The sequence below is a fragment of the Strigops habroptila genome, chromosome 2 (genome assembly GCF_004027225.2).
Source record: "Strigops habroptila isolate Jane chromosome 2, bStrHab1.2.pri, whole genome shotgun sequence".
Classification (NCBI taxonomy): domain Eukaryota; kingdom Metazoa; phylum Chordata; class Aves; order Psittaciformes; family Psittacidae; genus Strigops; species Strigops habroptila.
The window spans coordinates 13,300,627-13,320,920 of NC_044278.2; the positions used below are offsets into that span (position 1 = coordinate 13,300,627).

Consider the following 20,294-nt stretch of genomic DNA (forward strand, 5'->3'; position numbering starts at 1 on the left):
TAATGATTTAATTATTTCCCTGTACCCAGAAAAGTTCTGACTAAAAGATGAGATGCCCTCAGTGGCATTATGAGCCATTAAAGGAAAAGCAAGTAGCATGAATCTTGCAGTGAAATTCTGGGTTGAAACACTTTCTAAAAGCTCATCAGGTTGTGGTGTAAGTATGCGTTAGGGGAGGGTGTCATCTCCTACTTTTTTATATTGAAATCAGTCCATATCTAAGAACTAGTTCTAAACTCAATGAAGAACAAAGAATGGCAAATGCATTTCTGTAACTTGATCTAAAATGAAATACTCATTCTTCATTATATACACAGTGTTAAACCTGACAGTTCTTAGTAAGAAAGCTCTTCCCATGTGAAATACACAGGATGCAATGGACCGCGGATATCTGACATTGATTTCCTATAAATCTACACATGCTTTTTTTCAGTTTTGTACTGCATGTATATGATGTTATGAAATTAAAGCCTAATTATAACCTTAACCTTTTTGAGGTAGGGTCTGATTATTGTGTATGGCATTCACTTATTTGAGAATCACTATGTATTACCCTAGCATTATTTACATAGTACAATCAGTTTTAAAACTGCATTTATCAGTAAAAGTTAAAAAAAAAAAAAACAGAGAAGGAGTTTCATGGCTCAGTGATCCACCACAAGGAGCGTAAACAGTATGGCAGAATCTTGATAGCACATTAAAATCTATTTAGAATTCATATTCCCAGTGTTTCTCAAGCAGGAGAGCATGCTTTTGTTTGGAGCTTCTAATGTGTACGGGTTTTTTCTGATGTTATTAACTGTATGTGCATTTTGACAAGGCATTTATCAGAGCATAAATGCTCAGTGGTAAGGACAAGAAGAGGCCACTGTGATTAAGCATTCTTTAGCTGAAAAAACACAACACCACCCTGAAGCATCTCAAGTGTTAGAACATATTGGCGCTCCATCTTTATTAGTACACCACCCTGTGTTCAGCATCTGGGGTTTTTTGCATGATCATGTATGACAGGCTTCACTGTGTATCATTATATTAGTAATTTAAGGCAAAACAAACACCATTAACTCAAAAATAACCACCAGTACTGTAACTTTTATTTGCTAATAAATATCTTAATAAACAGGCTTACCCCATCTGTAAGACCTGATAATGCCTCTTAGGAAATCATAGAAAAATAAAATACAATAATAATCAGTAACTTGTACTTTGTACAAAAATCTTATTATGTTGCTCAGCAGGTAGCTTTGCCAAACCCCATATTCTTTCTGCAAAGAGATGGCATGTGTAATGCAATTCACCTTAAAAACACCCTAATGTTGAGAGCTGAGCATTCTATTACACTATTAACTTGTAGGCATGCCAGCACATGAAAATTTACATGGAACATCATATTATCATAGGAATAGAATAATAATAATAAAAAGGAAGATAACACCACTTTTCAGAAAATAATAACAACTGCACTTCTAATGTAAATTCCCCTTGGGACTGCAAATCAGTACATTAAGCTTTTTATTTCATGGCTATTCTTACAATACTGTTATAAACTGGCGAAAAGGCAGAAAGCAAAAATGCAGTGGGAACATGTACAGGGGATATATTATGTGAAGAAAAGTCATTCTGAACAGTGAGGCAGTCCCAGGGGGAAACCAACGATACCAGCTGTGAAATGTTCAGTCTCTCGGAATGAGTAGATGGTGCTTGCTGTGTGCAATGCAGCACGAGTTCAGACCAATGAGGATACAACTTAGAGGTACGGTACCAAGGCTGCTTTTCTGTGAGATGAACGATGAAGACTGAGTCACAGGTAGTTGTCATTATTTAAACACATCTTGGTAAGAGGAAAACAAGCAATGGCAAAACAAATGTAGTTTGGGTTCTTTAAAGAAAAGGTGGATTTCAGACTGCTGGTAAGGATGAGAGATCTGTGCTGAGGCCACGGTTTGCTTGTAAAATAGTTCGCAAGTAGTATGATTATACCGTTACTTTTGAAGCCATCTACTTTTAAAGTTTTGACATGGCTGCTTAAATATATAATCTAAAGTGTCTGTCATCAAACAGTCATTAATATATACACATACGTTGATACATTTTATGGCTATGCTAGAACAGCAAACTATGAAGAGCAGTCATAATTAGTTGTATACAGTCTAATTTCACAGAAGAGACAGAGATTAAAACCCCTTTTAATTCAGATATGTTTAAAACCAACACACAGAAATAGATAGAGGCTATCCTGAGAAAACATACCAACCACGTTATCTTCCAAGAATAAATCAAAGCTAATTTTTGGAAGGTAATAAAATATTTTTCTTGTATTTTTTTTCTGTATGTCATAGCAGTTTGTTTAAAAAAAAAAAGCAACAAAAACCTGATGACAAAATTAAAACAGTTAATTCCAAACTGATCAATGAAGGTTGCTTTGCTAGCGAATAAAACTGTTGCCTTTCAGTAAGCAGGGTTTCACATGATCTTTTAAAGATTTTTCCCCCCCTTGTGAAACTGCAGATGCAATCCTGAGAAATGCAGAGTACCTGTCATTGTTACCAAAGTCATTAGGAGTTTTACTGCACCAGACGAGAACAAGGCCTTTTTTTAGTCTCTGGGTTTTTACGTTGGCCTCAACAGAAGCAGATGCAGGGCTTTAGGTAAGAGCAACATAACTGAAGTACCGACTGAATCCAGTTCCTTCACCAAAGTTAACCAAGAAACTTTTCCCATTTTAATCTGAAATACCCCTCTCTACCTTATGTAGAAAAGTTGGGAGAAGAAATTGCAAAATAAATGGTATTAAAAATGCTATACTGTCAACTCAAAACTGTTTCTTGGGGAGAGGCAGATAGGGAATCATGGCCATAAGCTTTAAAATGCTTAAACATTTACGTGTCAGGAATCTTAGAGTAGGATGGTTTTCTTGAGATAGGGAATTAATGAAAGAGACCAATAAACAGAACCACTAGGAGGGCATTAGTTATTTTATTTGCTACTGTGCCTTTCATTAGCTGGCAAATCTCAAAACTTACACTGCAATGCACTAGGAGTATGAAACAGCTTATTCAAATAGGCAAATAATCAGCTAGAATTTCTGTTATGAAGGGGAGAGTATATTGCATAATGGTATATGTTTAGGAAAGAAAAAAGATAGACAAATCCTATGTTTTTTTGTAGGTTCTGTTTGTTTGATTGTGGTTCTATCCCGAATTTAAATCCAGGTGTTTGAGGAATTTTCTAATTAAAAAACCCAAACAAACCAAACCAACCGAAACCATTTCTGTTAGAATCTCTATTAGATGTGTAGGTCATCTTAAATACTTATTCCAAACTTGGAGATGACAGCCCATTCCAGACAAAACAACTGTGCAGCAACCACCTTTTGTACACTGCAGTTCAGCTCTGCCATGTTGAAGGTAACCATAATCTATTTCATCACATCCCTGAGGTAGTTGCCTTGTCTTCTATACTCAGTGCACTCTTTTCTACCCTATTAAATGAGGCCATCCATTCCATGCAAATCTATAGAAACCTTTGATCCAAAACCTGTTTCAGTCTATTGACATCTTCTTATGGATTTAACTGACCTTGGATCGTGCCCTGAAGCACCAGCCTACATCTTAACGTGAAGCTCTCAAGAGAGAAATTAGAACTAGCAAAAAGTTTTAGCAATACATTGGAATGACTAGACAGCATGTGTCGTAAGAAGTGCTGGTTCTCTAACAACAAATCAACCATGACAGTAGTGGGATGCAGGAAAGGAAAACCTGTTTGGAGAGCTGAATCCTACCTACAGTGTGTATAATGTAGGGCTTCATCCCACTGCCACTGAAGTCAGTAACAAACTCATGAATTTTGGTCACAGCAAGACTGTGCCTACTGACAATGAAACATTTAATTCCTCAGAGTTACATCACTGTCCCAGGAGTTAGTCCATCAAGAAGTTTATTAAAATTTTTCAGCAGGATTTGGCAATACCAGATGTTTTAGAACTGAACCTTCCCAAAAGTGAAACTTGTGCATTTGCTATTTAGTAACTAAAATAATCTACAGCTTTGAAACACTGCCTACACTTTGTCTTTTTCAGCTAATCCTTTTGTATATAAAGGGGTTGTGCTGGTAAGTTACACAGCATTCAGCTTCTTAAAAAAAAAAAATCCTGTTTTGCTTTTTGCCTGTTAATCATTCTCAAGTAGAGCTCACTCTGAATGAGGTAAAACTGAAAACACAGTTTGTAAGCCACTCTTAACTGTATAGCTCTACTCCTTACTGTTTATGTAGGTTCTTCTCAAAAAAAGCCAGTATACAACCAGAACACGTAGTCTTTCAGTTACAAAATTGTGTCCACTGGAGGTTCTGATCTAAACAATAACAATTGTACCCGTTTTTTTGGTCACAGTCTGGAACCTGGAAAACCAGCAAATAAATTTTTTTCCTATCAGTGCTGTAGAGGACTTCAGAGCATTATGTGGTGATGATACTATGAAAATACTCCCTAGACTGTTTCAGTGGGTACTTTTTCATCACTCACAGGTATCACACAGTTCAGAATACAGAGAGCTAGATTTCTCTTTCAGTTGTGAATTTTCAGTCCCAGGATTTTGGCTTATCTACCACTCAGCATACATGCTGCTGCTTGGCAGTTCTTCATTGAATTGTCAATAATAAGAAAGATTAAGATAATATTACGGTTTATTCACAAATTTTAATCACTTGCTGACATGCACGTTAGAGACGAATATTTCCCAAGACGTGAAGTATTTCCCAAATGAAGAAAAGAAGTCAGCAGTTATCTCCTACATATCAAGAACAGTATGCACAGGAGGTTTGTGATAATGTCATATACTAGACTCCTCAAGGAAACCATATGTGCTACTGAAGTTAAAAAAAATAATAATTATAGAATATGTTAACTCTTACTGCCTTACAATTATTTTATAGAGACTTTGATTTGCAAGTCTTTTATGCCTAACTCCATGCATGTAAGTAGTCCAGTTTCTAATCAACCTTCTTATATGAATTAAGCCACACAAACACACAGATTTTACTGAACTGGCGTTATATTATTTCACATGTAAAATATGGAAATATATTTTAACTCTAATCCATTTTTTAACCTCAAGTTTTTTCATCAATGATTTTTATTGGTATTCCTTTCTAAAATTCAGCATATCTTTTTATCCTATACGCTGGTTTATCCTTACTCATATTCCCTTGACAATTTTCCTCATTTTATCCTCATAAGTGTCTATCAATGGCTACTGAAAAAAAAATACTGTTTAAACATCTTTGGTGACTTCAGCAGAGGGACTCATACTTCTTATAGCATGAACTACATCTGACTAGATATGCTGGCTCATGAGCACCTTGCTTCCCCTTTATGATTACTGATGATTTCTACAGCAATTAGTTGTATGGAAAAGAATCAGTAGAAGGGGTTTGGTGTGGTGGTGGTAGAAAGGTCAGCATCAGGTGACCAGGCAGCTTTGTGTAAGCCAGTTTGAAAACGTTCTTTCTGCCTGTGAAGGAAAAGAGAGGCTGTCCATTTCCAGATAACAAGACAAGGAAGTTTGGGAAGTACTGTACACATACAGTGCATGCCATTAAGAATTTTAAAAGCCAATGGAGCAGATCAACCCCATTAGCATTATTGGGAGTTAGGTTCCTGCAGGTTTGAAAAATTTCAGACATTGTAATATACATTATATTTACAATTTTTTATGTACATATAGACAAATGTTTTATATCCATAATGTGCTTAACATATCCTGGTCCATAGGCTGAGAAACAATATACAACCATAGCACTCATGAATGAGCAGCTCACAAATATCTTCTACCATTTTATACTGTAAATGCATGGAACTGTCTTATTGCAACTCTTTCGGTTTTTTGTAAGAGTTCCTTAGCACAATATGAATAGTTTTTCCTTTTTCACCTTAGTCTAGGCTTTAGTGTTTTGTTTTTTTTTTTTTTCTTTTCCTTTTCACTGGTGATTCATTTGTCTCTCCAGGAGATTTAAAGATCACTGTCCTACTCAGTGTTAGCCCAGCCCAACACATCATTCCTTCACTCTCAAAACATGATAATAGTAACATTATAAAAAAAAAATAAAAAATTTTAAAAATATTATCTTTGCCATTTATTCAGGAAGATCAATTACAGTTGGTGAACAAGGGTATTCTGGAGGAAAACTGTATAACAAAATACAGTGCTCTTCAACCACGTGCAAATGCCATAATTGAAGCATCTCTATTTTTAATACTTTTGCTAGAAGATGCAATGGAAGACAGACTTTTTATTATGACTAACTTTTGTACTCTAAAAGATGTATTGGACTGGATTAGAAGAGAGTCCTCCTTTCCACTTTCTGTTGGACATATTCCAAGATAGACTGAGTCCATGATGGGGTAGTTACACTACATGTGTTCATAAAAGAAAAATTCTTAGCTGCCAGAATGTGTCCCATAGAACCATTTCATCAGCTGAGTTAAAACAGCTAAATACATGCTTCCATTTGCAATGGTGCGAGCTGAAATTTATCAACTGGTCTTTAATAAAAGTTAAATATGTACTACGCTGCTTTACACCTTGGTGGCTGAGATGGTCCCATGGGGTCATTCTAACATGGAAATTGCTGCTGTTAATACAGTCCTACTAGGCACCTCCACAGTCCAAGCCATTCCACAAAGTAAATCTCTACTGCATCTGAATAAAGGCAGCCTGTATGTTACTTATGACCCACCTTTGGATCCTGTATGAATCCGCACTGAAAAAGAAATTAATGGATCCCAGTATTAGGCTCATCATATAAAAAATGGAAAACTGAAAGTCAGTCTTAAATTGCAGAAAAATCAAAGTACTACAGTCTATGAGTTCCATGTCAGAATAATCCAATACAATTTTGGACACAGAATGCATTGTCCAGAGCAACCAATTTATTTGAATTTATTGTTGAGTGTGCTATTTGCAATTAAAGATTGCCTTATGCTTAAAAGTCTTGGCTGATGTCTTAAAGCATAGCATGGATCTAAGTTTTTATTGGACAGACACTGAATTCATGGGAAACAAAAAGGGTAACTTTTGCTTAAGAAAAATTTAAATTATGTGGCTCAATTCTCTTCCTTTCACCTTGTGGAGTCCCATTGCTTCTCAGTAATTCCAATATGCAAACACCTCATAAGCAAAATTACTAAATCTTCTGCTGTTACTTGTTCAATTTTAACACCAGCATTATGGACAAGATCCTCTCTTTTGCACAGGTTCAGCATAAGGACTGGATTTAATCAATGCATGAGATTCAACTGACCAAGCACAGATGCCTAGATATGAGCTTGTCATTTTGAACTCTTTGAATGCAGAGAAACAAGTGCTGCTTTGGTACGATTCATCTGAGCAGCAATTACATTTGTCAGATGAGTTACATCCTACAAGGGATCACTTCTCTTCATTGATTAAAAGGGAACCTTAGATGACTAGCTCAAATGCATACCTCCAAAATTAGGTGAGTAGGTCTCACTGAGACACAAGTGTCTGGCTGACAAGAGGGGATAGATTGAGTAAGGATGACCGATATGTTTCCATGTCAGGTGACCACCCCACTTAGTTGCATGGACATCAAAGTTGCTCGTTAGTCAATTTTGGAAGCACTGTGTTTGGCACATGGTGGAAAGCTGGGGCGATGCACATGTCAGCCAAGAAACACTAACTTGGTCCAGCTTAGTAGTCAAAACCCACACTTAAGCTATGTTTTGGAGGCTCAAGTGGTACATGAGTAGCGGTATGGATGGATTTAATTCTAGATTAATGACAATCAGATCTGTGAGAAAAAGCTACGTGTGGATATTACTTGTAAATAACTTAGAGCTATTTCTTCTTGTCCACATTATAATGCCCCCCCCTTTTTTTTCTTGCTTGCTTATAATGCACACTTTATTTTGTGAACTTTCAGTGAGTACTTTTAGTAATGAAGCACTCTGCAATGTGGGCCAAATTCTCAAAAACAGCCTATTAGATTTGCTTAAATTTGTTGTGTTTAAACTCTAACTGCAAACCGCAATATGCAAGATAACTAAATAGAGCTGATTTTCACTTAGAAAAAAGTATCCCCTGTAACAAAGAATCTAGTTCCCATATACATTTGTGGCCTGCACAGAATTAAGTTCACATTTGAAAAGTAACACCTGTTGGTTTTGTTTTTTAAGAAAAAAAAAAAAAGGGGGGGGGGAAAAACCCCAAAACAAACCAAGAGTAGGCTTGGAATTGGAGCAAGAACAAATAAAATGCTTACAAAATGGGGGAAATATAAATTTGATCAAGCTAACTCTTATAAAAGTGTCATGCTGTGCCACAACAACAAAAAACGAAGCTGTATAAACCCCAAAAAATCCTGGATTTACAATGTTTTAAATAAATATCCTTACCCAAAGAATCCTTTGTTCTTTCCTGTCTGGTTACCCCAACTCTTGTTTATGTAAAAAATATATCTGATTAATATATGTTTTAATTTTTTTTTCCATTGAAAATATATTTTCAGTAGTGTGATAAATTTGGAAATCAATGTCCATGAAATATATCCAGCTTGCGTGCAGATAACATGCCACTTTGCATGCTCACTACCAGGAATGAAAAAGAAACACGCAAAGGAGAATTAAAAGTGCACATACATGGTTTGGATTAGTTCTGAGTAATTTTGAAACCCCATTAACAAATAACAGACTCATACCTCCTCGATAGTGTATTTAATTGTGAGAGAGGCTCCTTCCACAGATGCCACATTTTTGGCCATGGAGGCAATGACAGGTGAAATGGATAACAAAATTATAAAGGAAAATTAATCTTTTAAATTACTCTGTGAAGATAGTATTTTTCAAAAGGTTTCAGATAAATATGATTTTCTTTCTATAAGAGAACCTTTACCAAGAAATTATTCAGATGTGGAATTGGGGCAGAAATTTTTCTAGTGACAGTCACAGGAAAGAACAAATGCTTTTTCTCCCCACAAAGACCTGTGATCCTCCAAAACACATATGCTTATACAGTCCTGTTGAGCTCACCAAGACTATTCATACTGGCCAAATTACCTTTGTAGCTAGAATAGTACTGGAGCTGCCCTTCTTTAACAAACTCTTCATATCGGCACTGGAGATCCTAGTGAATCCTTATCTTCAGAAAACTTGCTCTTCAGTTAAATCTGGGGGGTGTGGTGGTGTGCATTAACAAAAGAAGGGAAATTTGCTTCTTGCTCTACTGGTATCCCACTTAAATTAAAGCAGCTATTCCAACATAAAGTGACAACAGTGAATCGGGCCTAGCATGTCTTACTCTGTGACTAGTTGGAAGCATAATCTTTTCTGAGTTGCTTTCTGATTTTCCTTCTTTGCCACTGAAGGCAAAGAAGGAAAAAATGGCAGCCTTTTCCAAGCGTTAGGAAATACATTTTGATTAACAAGCTGTAAATTAAGCAGTAAATATCACTATGATTACATAAAGTAGTTAGTTCATTTTGATATACACATACATTATATTAATTACCCAAATGCACATTTTAATGGAAGAGCTGTAATGCTTGAGTATATCTGGAATGCCACATAACTCAAAAACATCTTTCAAACTATGTATAAATCAATAAAAGCATCTGCACTCAGCTTACATGTGACATGCATGTAGGTCTGCGCATGACTTCTACTGTGTGCAGACATGCGCTTGTTCCCCTGTTCCCAGTAGTGCATATCCCATGCAAAAATTTGGAAACATAGCCCAGCACGTCTGTGTAAGTTGTCTGAATAAAACATAAAAGCTGTAAGACTTAGAGAGGTACAAGTATTATGTTAGGCCTTTGTGGACGTTTTCTTGCATGTAAATATGGCTATTGAAGGGTTCTAAAGGTAAGTGTCTGGATGTCATTTAGATATCTGTATTAAATGAAGATCTAGCCTACAGTAACCAGAGCTCCATTTCAGCAGTCTGCTTTTCACTTCTAAAAGCAGTTAGCAGGCTCAAGGCAACATATTATTACACTGCTGTCCTACATCTTTTCTGCCTACGTACAAGGTAGCTGCACACCGCTGCGTGTAACTTCCAGCACTAGTTGGTGATTGTACCACTGCCCTCAATTGGAGAATGATACGGCTGGTCTGCTCCCATAGGAATAAGCACATCATCCCACTGATGGCTGGCCTTCTAAGGTCTACTATCACTGGTGGAAGTTATGCTTAGTTCAAGCAGCAGAGACCTGCACTTTTGGAACAGAAAGCTTTCTGAAGTCTACGTGGTCACAGTATAGCTGACAAACATGTTTCACATGTGGTTATGGAAACATTACAATCAGTTTTGCAGTGAATATTTGCCACAGAGTAGAAGCAAATGCTGAGTATTTAAGGAAAAAAAAAAAAAGAGGAAGTTCTAGGGTGGTGAAGAATCCCAAGGATGAACAAGCTTCCCCACCTTATCTAAAATTTAAAGCATAAAAAGTGTCGAGTGCTAAAGTAATTAAAAATCAAGGACCTTTAGATTTCAAACAGAATTCTCTCACTATCCTCCCAACTGTTCACACAATGAAAATTCACTACATAAAATCAGTCATTCCTGCAAACAATATTAACGTTTTGAGGCACCAGCTTATCAGCATTCAAAGTATTATAAAGTAATATCATGATAGGACCCATACATTTGGATTTAGTTAAGAAAGAAAATAAATAGTTATGTCAAACTTTTTTGATTGCACATTTGGTATTGGAAGTTACATGGTCACAGAACATGAAAGAAGTCAAATACTTTTTGATCTACCAGCAAACTCTAAATACATCGATAAAGAAGCCACACCAGGCCAAATAGATTACTACTTTCAAGTAAGTTCATGAAAGTTTCCCAAATACTGTTATACAAAGTTACACATCCATGCTGAGTTATTCATCAATGTGTAGCAAGAGTCTTGCAGTAGGCCAGGATTTTATTGGCAGATAACTGGTGGAGGAGCTATGCAGGGTGATTAAAAATTCCAGTTTGGAAGCATTAATATAGAAGTACTTCTATAGTCTGAACAGGATACTGCAGTTCTTGAAGTTAGGAAGAGCAGAAGGGAAGATTGGGAATATTTTCCATTTTAGAAATGCTGAGGCACAAAACACAGTTGATTCTAGTACTTTCATACATGAAATCCTTTCTCCTGTATGTGCATCATGTGTAACCGCAAAGTCTGTAAACTGCTGACTATTCGTCTCTGGTGTCCAATGAGTACAACTCCAATTCTTCTAATGTCACTGCAAGATAAAAAGTTTCATCTTGGATGCGAGTATAGTAAAGTCTCTCGTACACAAAAAAGTATAAATATATGATGAATTGCTCTTTGTCAGGACAGTCTACCTTCTTGTCTGGGACACATAAGAAAGCTGCAAATGCTCAATTCCAAATTTTTAAAGACAGGAGTTTAAGAAAAAAAAAAAGAAATTTTGTAGTTAGAGCACTGGCATCTTTTGTTATACTAATGGCCAAGTAATTTTTCCAAATCTTGAGGAAGAACCCAAGAGGTGGGATCTAACAGCCCAATTTTAGTAATGTGTTACTAGCAAATGTTTCCCACTCATACTTGCAAAGGAATGGGGCTGATATACTCTTGCAGTTCTGAAGTGGCAATAACAGAGGCTGTGCTTCTGATGATTTGGGAATCAGAAACCCTAACCCTAACCCTAGTGGTGAGAGATGTTCTAAAAGATCAGAATAGTGGTGAATCTTCCAGCTTGACTCAGATTTCTCTCCCACTGTCCCTTCATTTCATCTAGACCTGTACTCTGGAGTGGGTAGCTCACCCACTAAGCTGGACTCTTTGGCAGGAATGAAGTCAACAGCCCTCAGCATCCAGCACAATCCACTAGTTCAGTTGTTCTCTAAACATCACCAGCTGCAAGATGCTGAGAAAGATCACAAAGGTGGCAAGGGCAGGAAACTTCAGATATGCCTTGTCAATTGTGCAAATCCCACACTGACACATAGCGTAGACATTGCCTGTATAGATATCCTCAAAAATTGTTTGACAATATAGCTAGTAAAGGAGCTTACAGGATGAGGCATGACCTTTATGGGTTTCAGATTTGCAGTTCAAGATACCTGCCTCTGTATCCTCCAGATAAAGAGCCACTGGATAGAAGCAACTATTATGTACTTAGGCTTAACATCCATATGGTGGATGATACACATCACTTAGGGTCAGCAGGGAACATGCAAAAATGTTGAGCATCTTAGAATCTAAAGAGAGTCAGATGAGAATAAAACTTTACAGAGGGAGTGGTATTAGAAATGCAAGTACAATGCTTAGTACTTATCAAGGAAGGTCTGATAAAGTTCAGAAAGAAGCCAGCAGGCCTAGGGTAATGGAGGTTATTTGAAGAAAGAAGAAATCTTTCAAGAAGCTGAAGTGGTATCTAAAGAAAGTAGAAAGGATGATAACCTCAGAGAGATTATCTATAAAAGCATAATAAGGCAGGCTAAAAAAGAACTAGAGGAAGAAGAAGGAAAAAACACCTAATAATAAAACTCATAATAAACCTTTTGGCAAAATCACTGGGTACAAGCAGCCTGCCAGAGTGTCTGTAGAGTCTAATGATGGATATAAAAGAGCACTGAAAGACTGGCCACTGTTGGAAGACTAAACCAATTATTTGAGCTGATATTCACTGTGAAAGAAAGAAAAGTGACTCCTGTGCCAGAACCTTTACAGGGGACTTGCCAGAGGATCTGGCTGAAACTGAAGTGACTGCAGGAGGGGTTATAGGACAAATTGAAAAACCAAGCAACAGCTCACCTCCAGAACAATACTGTATTTAGCCAAGAGTTTTACAAGATCTTAAGGATGAAATAGTGGAATTACTAACAGGGATGTGAGAGGGAGTTATCAGCTGCGTTCCACATGCCTAAAAACTTCTTAGTGCCTGAGGCACAGAGAGTGGTGCCAGGCAAAAGAAAAACTTTCCAGGGGAGATCTGGGGAACCACAGACTTGTAAGCCTGAAATCATTACAGGGCATAATAGAAACTACAGTAAAGTACAGAATTATTGGATGCTTGGATAAATTATCTACTTGAGTAACCATGGCTTTTGCAAAGAGAAGCCCTGTTTTAGAGTTACTTGTTTTCAATGGAGGAGTCAGCACACATATGGATGAAGGCAATTAATTTGATACACCCCACCTGGATTTCTAAAAGCTTTAGAGAAGATTCCTCATCAAAGCTTTATAAGGAAAATAAGGAGCTATGGCATAAGAAGGTCTTTGCATGACTAAATAACTGCTTTAAAGTCAGGAGGTTAGGGGTATATTGTCAGGTTTTACAAATGTAGTCATCAATAGAAACCTACAGGGACCTATACTGGGATAATGTTGAACAGTTATGTTCAACAAATCAGTAAATGGTCTGGAAGAAGTGGCGAGCACAGAGGTGAAAAAGTCAGTTGATGAGATGGAATTGTTCAGAGTAGTAAAGGAAGGGACCAGCTGTGATGAGTTTTATAAGGATCTTACAAAACTAAGTGACAATGCCATAAAGCAGCAGATGAAATTCAATGTAGGTGAATGTAAAGAGATACACATGGGAGAAAACCAGTCATAACCTCACATGTAAAATTACTGAATCATAACTGACCATTACCAGTATTAATACAGACAGTCCTAGCATCAAATAAAAGATTAGGAATTCATGGGAAGGAAATAGAGGGCAAAACAGATCATATCATTATGATATCATATTAATCCACAGTTTGCCCAAACTCTTATATACTGAGTGCAGGGTTTTAATTTAAAAAGTGATAAAATAGCGTCAGAGGTGATTGAAGAAGGGCAGCAAGGAGTGGAAAAACTTCCTCATGAGGACTGACATAGGTGTGGTGATGTTCATAGCAAAGTAAGAAAAGATTTTTGCCATGGATTTCAGTGGTCAAAACTGATTCCCCAAGAAACACTTCAGGATGCTCACTGCCTGGCCTTTGGTAGCATTTGGTTTGGTCACAGAATAAAACTATGAGTTCTGGGTCTCTTAGTCACAGGTTGGTAAAAACCTGTATTTGTCTGTTATTAGCTTAAGTAGGAAAGGAAATGAAAGCGCTGTTCCATACATCATGGTAATTATGTCACTGCAGCATCCAAACAAATTCAGATCGATTAATCACTGTAGGGATAATAGATTACATACTTACTCAATACTCATTCTTGAGACCATATCCAAAGTTGTGAAACCTGCTGCCATGAAGTTATTTTTATACTGACCCATTTTTATGGAGTCCAGCCAGTCACTGACTGAAACAAACAAAGGATATTCTGGAACTTCACAAGGTGAATCTGGCATTCTGTAAACACAAAATGCAAAGGTTACCAAAGCACTACAAAATATGACAACTTACTCTGGTAGGCACTGTTTTTATTAAAAGGCAGAAGGAATGAGAGAAGAGCCTGAGCTGTAAAGGTCAGGTGTTAACTGGGGATCTCTTTAACCCATTGTCTATAACTTAAGAATCATGTCAGTCTGCCAAGTTGCACTACTTAAACAAGATATGTTTTTAAAGCACTGCAACTCAGTAAGAAACCAAGGAATAAAGCTCTCCCACTGCTTTTATTTTTGTTCCCACAGAGTGTTTTTTTACAGATCTTATATGTTCAGGATTATAATAATTTGTAAATACAGTAGTCAAAGTGAAGGACAAACAAAATTTAACATGAGATAAAATTTAAAAACATTAAAACACCACAAGATGATTTTCACATTTATCTACAAAAAACCTCACCTGAAACGGCTTCTTACTGCTACACCATTATGAAATGGGAACACTTTGTTTAAAAGCCTAAAACTAATATTAAAAGAAGCAAAAAGAATGAAATCATATATCTTTTACATAGAATTATATAGAGTAGCAAATAAAAATGAAGGAGCTAATTTAGTCCCATTTCTGTTTCAGTTCTTTTCCTTAATATTATTGCAACTAAAACAGAAAAATAGAGAAACCCACTAAAGTTCTTCATCAAAGCACCTTTCTCTAAAGGTGAATTTCAGCTACTGAAGAGAGTGATGCCACCTGGACCTTCACTGATTTCAGCTGATATCCAGGAACAGCTTGGATCAATAAGCCTACAAAAATTGACAAATTCTCCTACCACAGCCTTACTCCTGTGGCTGCATACATTTCTGTAATATTATTAATGGAAAAAAACTTTGGGCAACACTATCAAGAATTTGTTGTGGAATGGTAATAGCATAATCTCTTATTTGTTCACTGTTGCCTTTCTTCTGCAGATAAATAAAGATTTAGCAAGACACAGATACTTTCTGCAGGAAATTACTCCAAGGCAGTTCAGAAATTGCTTGAGCACTGTCAGACGGAGAGACAGGCTGTTGAATAGAGGAAAAAAAAAATTACAAAGAGAAAACAAGCACATAGGAGAAGCACCAAGAAAAACCCAAACAAACAAACAGATTCACAAAGATTAAGGACAGAGCGCACAGAGCTCAGACAAAAATAAAAAGAAGAAAAATGCGTAATGTAATCTTCATGACTTGAGAAAAAGTGTCCTTATACCGCAGTGTATTAACAATAAAGCAAACCTTAAAAGTGGTTTAAAGTTATTTGAAAACCTGTAACTTTGTGAATTCAGAACTTTGCAGCTCTCTCCCGCCCCTGCTTAATGCCCTAAAACATCTAATGACAGCCACTATGTGTTATACAAACAAAATAAAGTACCAAAAAGTGTCTTACACAAGTACATCTTCCACTAGGGTATGCAGGGTGCTGGGATTGCGGATCAGTTTGTCTAGGAAGTTGACAATGTCACTAAATTTTGGACGGTGGTTTCTCTCCTTTTGCCAGCAGTGAAGCATTAGTTGGTGAAGAGAAGCTGGGCAGCCCATGGGAGCTGGAAGCCTGTAGCCTTCTTCAATAGACAGTATAACCTAGAGAAATACAATGCATATGATTACTGGGAATCAGAATTCAATGCTTGAAAGGACGGTGTAAAGCTGACAATTAGAAACCAGTGATAACAATTAATGGCACAGCTACCCTCACTTTATGCATTGTGTGGGCTTCACTGAGGGAACTGGGACTGGCAGGAGAGTGACCAGAGGAGATGCAAAGTATTTTGTAGGCATATGAAACACAGTAGGCACTTTTTTTGAGCTCTCTGGCCACTCTCTTCAAACAGCCAAGAAAGGAGGAGGAGAAGGAAGAACTAACCAGTATCACTATCTTTTTCATCCACTTTAGGTTGATGTTGTACTGCATGGGGTCACAAGGCCACAAACTAACTTCATGTGGCCACTGCACACTGGGATGCTCTAATATTTGCATCCTGACAAAGTGTTAGTGTGTGGCAATGTCACAGTACAATCAAGCACTACAAATGCACGTTACAGCACCTGGCAAATTTACTTGGTGATAATATGTTTCTGGTGATCACTGTGATTCGGATGTCCAAGCTGTTTATGACTAAACAAAAGTTAATAAAATTATGGAGTTACCATATACACTTTAGGGTGTATATTGACCGATATACACTTTAGGGTATATGGTAACTTTCAGATTCAGCAGATATGAAAACCATGTTTGAGCAGGATGTGGAAAGAAACAGATATGATGTCACAGATAAATCACATGTATGAAAAATCACATTTGATCAGAGTTGAAGGGAGGCTTGTTTTTAGTAAAACAAAAACCATTGTCTGAAAAGGACATTAGCAGCCCTAATGTTCTAATGTGTGATAGGAGGTAGCAAAGTAGGTAAGGTCCATGATAAGCTGTCTGGATTCATTCTATGTAAGATTTAAAAAAACAAGAGGGAAGGTTATGAGGTTCTGCAATGAGTGACAGTAGCAGTGGGGATGATGATAGAAATTACAGTCAGGATTTCTTGCATATAAAAGAGTAGAAAGATAAGTGGTTGATCAAAAACAAAGCTAGGAAAAAGACCAACCCTACCACACACACAAAACCCTTCCACATAAAAATCCAACCAGTGCTAAATGTTCTCTGAAGTACACAATATTTATAATAACATGGTGCAGTTATGAGAAACATACCTACTGCATTCATACCTACCCTGCTTTAAGGAGACATTTATCATTCTCACACAGATGTATGTACATGCTGCAGACATATTAATGCAGCTGGAAAGGGGTACATTAAACTGTTTACAGCAAATCAATGTTTTATAGCACTAGCTGTAGCTTCAATATATTCAATGTTATTATCCTGGAATATATCCTTGTTCTCTTTTTGAATTCTGAATTAATGTTGTGGATTCTGTTTAGCAATGCCTAATGCTTATGCTGCAAGCATTATGCAAATAAATAAGAGTAATGAAGCTACATTAGGACCTTAGCTCCCCTTCATAGCATGGTAGAAAATGGAACAAGACTCTTGTAGCTGTACACACCTGGGTCTCTGAGTTTTATCAGATGAGGTGATTTGGTCCTACCGTGTATAGCCCTCTTGTGTCCTGGCAGAAACACCTATGCATGAAAAATAAGTGTTTGCAATATGGCAGGGAATTAGGTTTGCATAGGGTAAGATTTAGCCCCACAGGCAACAGCAGTGGGAAGTACAGGCTACTCTAAAGGCAGCATTACTTGCCATTGAGATCTCTGAATTTTACACGTGTGAGCATTGACAGATCACATATGTGCAGACAGGCCTGGCCATGCACATACAGAGGTAATACCTAGCAGCAAATGATCTGTCAATATGATAATCCTTCCACCTGCCTTTCTGGCTACTTGTTTATCTCCCTGGGATTTACTTCAGTGGTCCAAAATCTGGACTGCCAAAATGGCTGCTACAGGAAAAAATACCATCGGATTGCCGAAGAAATACTTCCTCCAAAGCCCTGCCTCCTGATGCTGAATGTGCCCCCTATATTGATCCTGTTACAGACTCAGGATGAGTGAAATTCAACCCTACGTGCACAAAATTTTATTCACAAAACTGTCAAAGCTCACGTAGCTCAAGCAGATTGTCAAAAGTGGCTTCATAAAACATAGGTGCTTGTTACAGTGTGGGGTATAGCTTAGTTGATACTTGTCACTGAAGAGGCAATCTTCAGCAGCCCAGAAATGCAGCTATTCTAGTCTTTACACTTAAACTATACCTGTTACAAATGATGAATTTATGAAATGTATTTTGGTTCTAAGGCAGAGGGAAAGCTTCTCTACTTTTATGAGACATACGGCATCTGCTCAACACAACAAGAGAGAGCTGATGAGGTTTTTCTAAAATAATTTATTCCGGAAAATACCCAAAAGCAACCACAATTTTACAGGCATTATATTTTCTCTGACACACTCTATTTTACTGTATCTTTGAAAAAGAAGTTACAGTCGTTTGTTTCCTCTCTTGTTCAAAAGGAACATTTCAGTATGAAGAGAAATGCCAGCTGGTACTGGGATAATTATAATTTCTCATTAATACCAGCACATTTTAAAAATAAACTGCAAATATTGCCTCATTAGTATCCCTTGTGAGGCAAGTATTATTTTTAGAGTCTAAGAAGCAAGAGTAAAAATGTGCTAAGTGTCTAGTATTGCAATGGGAATCAAGTCTCAAAGGAAGAATTAGAGCTTTTTAGTTCCCTATTTACTTATTTATTTTAGCTCCTGCGTTGCTACTTGCATAGCACCTATCTCTGAACAGATGAATTAGATATCCGTATACCTAAAGAAGTATTAAATTTTATGTGGTAATATAAAACTGTATATTATATAATACGTAAAGATTCTACATGTTAACATCTTTTAAATGCCTTTTTCCTTGTCAGTTTAAGGTTGAAGAAGCACCACATTAATCGTGAAACGGTCTAAACATCTATATCTACAAAAGGGATATAGCAACAGCTCTAGCAATCATTGTAACTCTTTCCACATTGGCAAATCAATGTCCCGTTTATTTCAACCTGAAAGAATAGGAGTATCACCTTAGTTCCTATGCAAAATGAATCCCCCAGTCTGCTAACAAAAAGGCTGGTTACTGCTCTCTAGTTCTGGTTTTGTGATGAACGCTTGATGGGTATCAAAGGAGAAGAACATGCAAATATTCTGCGCTGCCTTCAAACACTGAGAAAGAGGCTGTAGGTTTCCTTTCAGTGATGAGTAACTTTATGACTCCTTAGAAGGTCTTGTGGGTCAGCATTAATATGAGTGTATTTTTACAAGCACTGCTTTTTAGCTGATAAGAATATAAATTATAAGGGATCGGGAGTATTTTTTACAGTTAACAGAGGTAATTATTCCCATGCTTTTTAATGCTTATGCTTTTACTTCTACAAAGGGGATAATTCTTTTTATGTATTTTTGAACACAGATGATATTAAACATTAGAGCCTGTTAAATACATTTTATAATTTTTTGTATGATGTTAGACATAACTGTAAAGGTTGAAGACAAAGTTGTTATTAAATATTAATTATAATACAAAATTATCTGAACAATAGTATATGGACTTGTACATAAAATTTATGTGTGTTTAGCTTCAAAATACTTCGAAATTGGCAAAAATCGCATCTGAAAATTAAGCTGTAATCTTTCTGATAGCTTCATTGTTAAGAGTAACATAAACTTTTGCTTTCAAAAGTTAACTGACAGATTTTTTAATGAGACTGAGGCAGAACAAAGTCCAGAGGGATGTTGTTCCTGTGTCCTGCTGACATCTGAAAAATCTACCAGGAGGGAGAGGCAGCTGCTCATGCCTCATGGTATGGAGCCAATCCCAGGTGCCTGCCAAGTGTTTTGATATCTGTGGTTGAAAGAACTATATCGGGGTAAGTTATTTTTACTATTACAAGAAACTTTCATGAGTGTAAGGACTTTTATGCTGTTTCCTACAGTAGTTTTCTTGCATATTGATTCCAATCCATTAAATATTCTTTTTTTCCTCTCTTTAATATGGTAGTTCTGCAACATGCACTAATTTATACAGTGGTCTCTAACAGGTGTCCCAGTAGACTTCACTCACAGCTGTTCTACAAACCAAATGCATGGAATATAAATCTTCCTTTCCTCGCATGAACATTAGCAAGCCAGGCTCTTAGCACAATCTGTTCATCAGTATACTAGTTTCCGTGGAACATTCAATATCTTAGCTAATGTTTATTAATTAAGCAATAAGACATGACAGACTGTGCAGCAGCCCTAATTAATGGACACCTCTGGTGCATGCCACACATCTAAGAAGTGCATTAATCAGCTCCAGCGCAGGTTGGAAGTGACTTACCACAATAATAAAATGGTTATTTACTTAAACAAGAACATTCCTCAAAGTTAGTAACAGTTTTAGACC

General features: G+C 36.9%; 1 protein-coding gene across 7 annotated transcripts in view; it reads right to left on the reverse strand.

The window, feature by feature from the left end:
- Window positions 1–1,072: 1,072 nt before the first annotated feature.
- Window positions 1,073–20,294, reverse strand: part of LOC115601713 (ephrin type-A receptor 6) — a 490,729-nt gene continuing 471,507 nt past the window's right edge. For 5 of the 7 annotated variants that reach the window (XM_030472045.1, XM_030472042.1, XM_030472046.1 and 2 more), the window contains 3 exons: window positions 15,726–15,919; window positions 14,175–14,324; window positions 11,137–11,251 (listed from right to left, as the gene is read on the reverse strand). In XM_030472045.1, the coding sequence (XP_030327905.1) occupies window positions 11,137–11,251; window positions 14,175–14,324; window positions 15,726–15,919 (459 nt within the window). Of the gene's footprint in view, window positions 11,252–14,174; window positions 14,325–15,725; window positions 15,920–20,294 lie in introns of all 7 variants that reach the window. The other 2 variants (XM_030472043.1, XM_030472041.1) reach the window with 1 other exon arrangement.